The 7526-nt window shown below is 25.6% G+C and overlaps 3 protein-coding genes across 3 annotated transcripts; 1 reads left to right on the forward strand and 2 right to left on the reverse strand.

The window, feature by feature from the left end:
* Positions 1–274: 274 nt before the first annotated feature.
* OCT59_013324 (uncharacterized protein) lies at positions 275–1066 on the reverse strand (the record flags this gene model as incomplete). Its single annotated transcript, XM_025332753.2, has 3 exons — positions 275–318; positions 395–430; positions 610–1066. 3 exons carry the CDS (start codon positions 1064–1066, stop codon positions 275–277), a joined length of 537 nt encoding a protein of 178 aa, XP_025167702.2.
* Positions 1067–2508: 1442 nt separating this feature from the next.
* On the reverse strand, positions 2509–3561 carry OCT59_013325 (uncharacterized protein; the record flags this gene model as incomplete). Its single annotated transcript, XM_025321892.2, has 4 exons — positions 2509–2625; positions 2713–2820; positions 2936–3391; positions 3484–3561. The coding sequence occupies 4 exons, from the start codon at positions 3559–3561 to the stop codon at positions 2509–2511; spliced, it is 759 nt and encodes a 252-aa protein (XP_025167703.1).
* A 667-nt stretch (positions 3562–4228) lies between these two features.
* Positions 4229–5462, forward strand: OCT59_013326 (uncharacterized protein; the record flags this gene model as incomplete). Its single annotated transcript, XM_025321893.2, has 4 exons — positions 4229–4808; positions 4889–5078; positions 5155–5363; positions 5442–5462. The coding sequence occupies exons 1-4, from the start codon at positions 4233–4235 to the stop codon at positions 5460–5462; spliced, it is 996 nt and encodes a 331-aa protein (XP_025167704.1). The 5' UTR covers positions 4229–4232.
* Between the last annotated feature and the right edge of the window lie 2064 nt (positions 5463–7526).

Consider the following 7526-nt stretch of genomic DNA (forward strand, 5'->3'; position numbering starts at 1 on the left):
ATACACTTGTATATACCAATACAAATCAACATTTATAGATTAAAGAATTTATTTGTTATTCCCATAAAATAAATATATTAAAATTTGATTAATAATTCTACCACAAAAAAAAAGAAATTTTTATTGAATAAATTATAAATTAATTCATAAATAAATAAAATTATCAATTTATAAGAATTTACCAATATAAACTATTTTGTTTTGAATGATGACAATGTAAATTATTGAAAATTAAAAGAATTATAAAAAAAAAAATTCTCAAGTTTCTAAAAATTTAATTATCGTCTTCTTGAATCTGATCGTCATCTTGATTGAGATCTAATTTAAATAAATTGTAAAATATTAATCTTGTATTGCATTTAAAAAAAAAATTATAAAAAATTATATAATTTACCTAATTCATCTAATTCGCAATCCAAACATTGTGAAACTATGAATTAAAATAATAATAAAATTAATAATAGTAAAATTATAATATTATTATTATTACATATATATACTATATAAAATATACTTACTTGTTGAAAAAATAAAAGTATATAATAGTTTAATAAAATTTATTTTATTTAGCATTTTTCTTCAAAAAAAAAAATAAATACATATATATACCTTGAAATGTTGAATTTACAGGTTTTGGAAGATTTTCGAAATTTAAAAGTCTACTAGTATAAATTGCTTGTGGATGTGTTTGAACATTTTTAGCAATATTTTCCTTATTTTTCTTAAAATTGCTTCTTAATTTCTTCTCTCTAATTATATCACATTTTTTTACTTGAAAATAATAATTATCTTCTTTATTATTAGTTTCATTATATGAATTTTCTGTATTATTAAATATATGATCATTAGGTGTTCCATCATGCAATTTTCCCAGACTTTGATATAATTCTTTAGCAGTTGGTCTATTTTCTGCTTTAGAGTCCCAACATTTGATAATTAAATCTGTAATTAATTTTGGTATAACTTTAGGAATTTCTGGCCTGAATCCTTTACATATTTTGACAGCCAAAATATGATCATGAGGAATATCAACATAAGGAATATTTTCTGACATATATTCATTCATTATTATTCCGAATGAGTAAATATCTGCTGCTTTTGTATACTGATATCCGCATAAAACTTCTGGTGCCATATAAGGTAATACTCCATAAACTCCTTCTTGCTTTTTATTATTTGTTGGTTGACACATTCCCAAATCACTAATCATCGGATAAACTGAATTATTAAATAATATATTACCTGAATGAAAATCTTTATGAATTAATCCAGCATTATGTATATTTAAAAGTCCTCTTGTAATACGTCTTAAAATACCTAATTTCACTTTGCAGCTCACAAATGAATTTGATTCATTTAATTCATCTCAAATCTCCTCTTTCACAATATTCTAAAACCATCATATAATCTTTAGTATTTGGATCTTGAGTTATTCCAAAACATTTAACAATAAATGTAAAATGATCTGAAATATAAGATTTAATCTATAATAAATTATTATATTAATTTAATACAAATAAGAATTTAAAATGTATTAATATGAAGTTTATATCAATTACCTCATTTAAAAATTCTGAATTTATGTCAGATGAATCATCTAAACTTTTTAATGCAACTTTGACACTATATCTACTCCATTTTTGATATTCAGTATCCCAATAGTAAATGTATCCTTTAGACCAGTCAGCCGAATAAATTTTACCTAAACCACCTCTAGTAATATATTTAACATTTTCAAAATTTTCAAAAGGTATCCATTCAAGACATGAATAGCATTACATTGTGATTTTTGTATAAATTCATCAATATCTTTATTTCCGCTGTGACACGCCGCCCATAGGATATTAAAATAAAATATCGTATGTTGCCACCGACGTGTTGAGTTCGTATAGAATTTATGCTTGGTTTTAAGATAAAAATTAGTTACAAAAATTACAAAACATTATTTCTTACCGAAATTTAAAATTACGATAGTTTCTCTATATTTTCAATAAACCATTAATTAAAATAAAATAATTAATGTGGCACTTTTTGCTCATAAGAAAAAGGCTAAAAGAATGTGTTTGTTTATTATTAAGGGCGAAATAAAATTTTTATTTTTTTTTCAAAAAAATTGAACTGCGGAATTTCCTATCGAAATCCACTTGTATTTATACATTTTTAAGAAAAATATTTCTAATATTTCTAATAAAATTTGAAGATCTAATATCATATGACTATCTCGTTACACTAAACTAAACTATAAATATAATTTTATTGGCTAATTATTTATCCATCGGCTAAATATTTATCCGTCATTTTACTGCGCCATGTGACTTGTCACGTGACTTTTGTATTCCAAACTATTTCTTCTTGTGTAACCATATCATGTGACCTACTGCGCCACAGGATTTACTGCGTCATTTATTTATTATATTTTCAGTTATTACACCGCTAGTCCAATTTTTAAAGTTTTCTTCAAATCTTTTAGAATTACAAGGTTGACACCACATAAATCCTGTGCCTGGTTCATCGGCATTCTCCACATATTCCATATACTTGTTTTCTTTTTTCTAAATCTTTCATAAAAATTACTTTTTCAGTCATATCTTCAGAGTTGGTAAGTGAATTAATAGTAACATGTTCCTTTTAAAATAAATGATTTTAATAAATACAATTAACTGTTAATGAAAACTCAAAAGTATTAATATTTATAATAATAATTATTTTTACCTGATAATCATCATTAGGATACGATTCCCATAACTGAAGAGATTTTAAAATTATCATATATTCTTTAGTATTTGGATCTTGAGTTATTCCAGAAAAACAATTCTTAACCTAATATAAATTATGAGAAAAAAAAATTTTTTTTTTTAATAAATACAAATTTTAACTGTTAAATAATTTAAATATTAAATATAAAATAAGTTTAATTTATTTTATTTAAATTTACCATGTTTAAAGAATCTGTATTTTTAAAATATGAATCATCAATAGCTTTAAATGCAATTTTGGTTTTATTAGATCTACCCCATTTTTGATTTTCGATATCCCAATATTCAATTTTTCCTTCAGACAAGTAAGCTTTGTAAAGTTTATGACCATTACTCATGGTAACATAAATAACATCTTTAATACTTTCAAAAGGTACCCACTCAAGACATTTTTCATAATGTACGGCATTACATTGTGATTGTTGTATAACTTCATCAACAACTTCACTTCCACTAGTCCAATTTTTAAAATTTTCCTTAAATCTTTTAGCGTTACAAGGTTGACACCACATAAATCCTGTTCCTGGTTCATTACATTCTCCACATATTCCACATACTTCTTTTCTTTTTTCTAAATCTTCCATAAGAATTTCTATACCTTCCAAATCGTCAGCTGAATCGATTTTAACATGTTTCTTTTTTAAAAATAAAGAGATCCAAAAAAAAAAAAGTTATTATTTGAAATTCATATATTATTTTACTGCATATTCATATTAATTATTTTTACCTGATAATCATTATTAGGATATATTTTCCATAAGTTTTTAATGTTAGTTTTAGAATTATTATTTATGGTAGTATCCATTTTTATAAAATTATTACTATCTCAAATTGATAATTATCACTAGTTAATATCTTTAATTTTATTATTGTTATTATAATTTTTTTTTTAAAAAAAAAAGGGAAATAACTTGATTTAATTGAAAACGTTTTAATACCATTTTGTGCCTCGGAGTCAAAAAAAATCTTGTGCGACGATCAGTTCATTGTATTTACATTATTTAATTTGCATAATTTTGCACAAAATAAAATTGTAACCCATACTGATTACTGAGAATTATTTTTTTTCTTTTTCGAACCTTAATTCGGATTTTTGTGTTTTCGTTAAAATTTTTTTTAAAAAAAATGAAGTTCTTTTTTAAGAATTGTGTAAATTTGCGTAAATAAATGTAACTTGCTTTATTTTAGAATTTTTTTTGATACTTGTTGTACGAATATAGAATTGTCACACAACATGAATTTTTTTCTCACGGGAAGCCTTAGATATCATTGATCATCATGGCGGAGCCGTGAGATCCCTGAAATAACTGGTTATTACTACGGAAACTAACGTTCCGTATACTGATAAAGCTTTTTAGCTTATCCTTTTAAATAAACATCACCCCATAAAAATATCAAATAAGGAAAATCACGGACGACTATCAGAAAACGCGGTATAAAAGGAGTTATTTTATCAATTTGCTTTCCTACTTAATTATGGATTTACCAAAATACACTGGAACAATTCATCCTGAAGAATGGGTAAAACAAGTACAAATTTATTGTTACTTAAAAGGAATTGAAAATGAAGAAAACATTATTAAATTTTCTAAGCTCATGATAGATTCCACTATAATAATTCCTAATGTTAATGAAATTAATTCTTTTGAAGAACTTATTAAAGCTCTTAAGTTACATTCGACCTTCAGTATTTACAAAAATTCATGCAAAAGAAAATTACAATTAATAAAGTACATTCCTGAACAAGAAGATGTCACTACATTCCTTGCTACTTTTCGTTCACTTTGTGTGGAAATTAGTGATCATAAAGAAATTATAACCATGCTTATTAATTCATATTCAAACTACTTCTTTAAAGATGAATTTATAAAAAGAGTAGAGGGTATTAATTCTGTAGATGAAATATTCAAAATATTTAGTGAGGTTGTAACATTTGACGAATCAAAAATTATAATTAAATTTGGGACTTCAATTGCTCTGAAACATGTTGCAACAGGAAAATATTTATCAAGTTATAATGTTAATTATCTAACAGGTTCCGGTCAACGAGTGGTATGTATTTATACAATAATTACATTTCAATTATTTAATCAACTTACGTCATTTTATTTACAATTTTTTTTATATTTTAGGTATTTGCTGGTGAAGAATTACCAGATAGAAATGCTTTATGGCATGTGACATGTAATAATACTAATCACAACTACCAGCATTACCAGCATTGTACTTATGATGATAGCTTTTATCTGACTCATAAAGAAACCGGTAATAAATTATACATAAGTACTACTCATAAATCTCCTACAACTGGACAATTAGAAGGTATATGTAAGCGTTAATAATATATAAAAAACTATTTTTAATAATTATTTATTTATTTACTGTATTTATTTTACAGTAAGTTGTAGAAATAATGAAGCTCGTTCTCTAAATTGGATAAATACTAATACAACAAATAATAACGCACCTTACGTAAAAGCAAAAGATGTAATTACTTTAAAATATGGTGATTATATTTTTCGTAGTCATGATTTCACATTTACAATTGGAAATAAAACTTTTCAAGAAGTTGTTTGTCACAAAGAAAGAATTGGTGGAAATGATGAGGTATTTAAATTTAATTTAATTTACTAAATATTATCTTCGTATGTATTTATTTATTTATTTATAATTTTTTATTTACAGTGGCAAATTGAAATTGTTTAAAATGATCAAAAATTTATTTTTGATTATTATTACTAGTTATATAGCCATAGAATTTATATTATCGACTGGTTTAAAAAATTCATGATTTCGAGAGTCAATATGGATTATCTAGGCCATTTTATAAAGTAAAAAGTAGTATATTTTAAAATAGTTTATTTTTTCTATTAATGATATGAAATAAAAATTTGCCTATGTCAATTAATGGACAATCAATTATAACTGATTACAATAAACTAATAATTACGTGTTTAAAAAATTTTTTCCTTTTTGCCTAAAGAGAAACTGTAAGTGAATCGATCATTAACTGGTAAAGCAGCTATTTTATGAATAAATGTGCCTACATTATTAGGCTGTAAATCTGAGATGATGAAAATATTTTATTAGTAGTAGTTAACAGATATGTAAAATATCTTTATAGTTTATACCATAATTATACTGAAATTACATTCTCCTATAATAGAAAGTAAAATTTTATCATTATATTAAGTTTTTAACATAGGTATATCAAGGTCTGACTGTGTAAATCGATTCAATTTGAGTAGATTCTAAATAATGCTCCAAAATATAATTTTATATCTTGTTAGAAATACTTAGAATTAGAAGGTCAAGTTGACCGGAAATTTAATAGTCCATATAAATCTGGTTGATCGGCTCTATCCAATCCAAAAATTGATTTCGGTAATTTGCATACCCCATTTAATTCTCTCAATGAATCAGTGAATTGCATGTTCAATAATAATTTTTTTTATATAAGATGAATAATTCATTTTCCTGTAAATACTCTTAAAAAAATATATTTCATTCATACGTAATGTCTCAATAATTTCTTCGTCAACGTTTCTTTTAAACTGCGACACGTCATGCTCAGAGAAAATATACTATAATGGCTGAATAAGAAAAAAAGTTAAAAATCTGTTGCATACATCAGATCAATGAAAATTTTATATAAATAAATCAATTAAAAAGAAACATGAAAATAGAAGGCTCGCCTTAAAAAGAAATAATAAAGATCATCTGAAAAGAAAGAAAAGCTCTTGAGATAGATCATTTTCGGTTTAATCTTAGTTATATTTATGCAAAAATATTTTTTTATAATCATGATATTGCGTTTTAGTTTTTTTGAAATTTCAGAAGTCCTTCGAAACTATAGTTTCGAAAATTTAAAGTTTTGAGACAAAAAAAAACTTTAAAACGCAATATCTCCTTAAAAAGACCGACGGTCTTATTATATGTGATACAGGACCGAAAAACCGCAGTCCTACACTAAGACGGACCGGTCCGTCTTTTTATGGTGTAGGACCATAGGACCGCGGTCTTTTTGGACCGATGACCATCTTTAGTGGGAGGGGGGGCCGGGTTTCCTGGGTGAATTTTCGGAAAATTCCGGCTTAGTTGATCCACTTGATTCTCCTACATTGCAATTATTTATTTGTAGAACGTTAGAACGTTATTACTAAAGAAAAAGTGAAATCAGATTAGTGTTGTTATATCATACCAATAAAATAGTTCTATGGGTACATAATCAAGTCTTTTCCAGAATTTTCCACCGAATTCTTCGTCTTATCAACTTCTTTTGTATCCGGTCAATATCCACCCAAAATGTTTTTTCCGTTTTGATGGAAGACATTCAGTATTTCGTTGTTTAGAAGATAGTTCGGTCCAGTTGGTAGATGACATTTTTTACATGATGAGAAATGTTAATCAAAAGGCTTTTTTATAAATGAGGTGTTAGATCAGACCGAGGTTGATTAATTTGATTAATTTGATAATGGTAGCTACAATCTTTCCTATATTATTATCATTATAATTTTCTTGCTCATTAATACATGTATTTAGGAAATAGGCTCTTTATTGCCTATTTCATTTAGTCTTTTCAGGAATTTCTACCTTTGCTTAAAAGTAAGAGGAATGACAAATGACAACATCATGGCGTAATGAATCCCTCATCTGAGTACTTATCCAGCTTTCTTTGAGCTCTTCAACTCCATGATTGGTTTGAGTTCGTAAAGTCCGGATTTACGGATTAGTTTCTCAGAGAAAAGCTCTACCCATAACTTGTACTCG

Source organism: Rhizophagus irregularis, chromosome 20, assembly GCF_026210795.1.
Source record: "Rhizophagus irregularis chromosome 20, complete sequence".
NCBI classification, from domain to species: Eukaryota; Fungi; Glomeromycota; class Glomeromycetes; order Glomerales; family Glomeraceae; genus Rhizophagus; species Rhizophagus irregularis.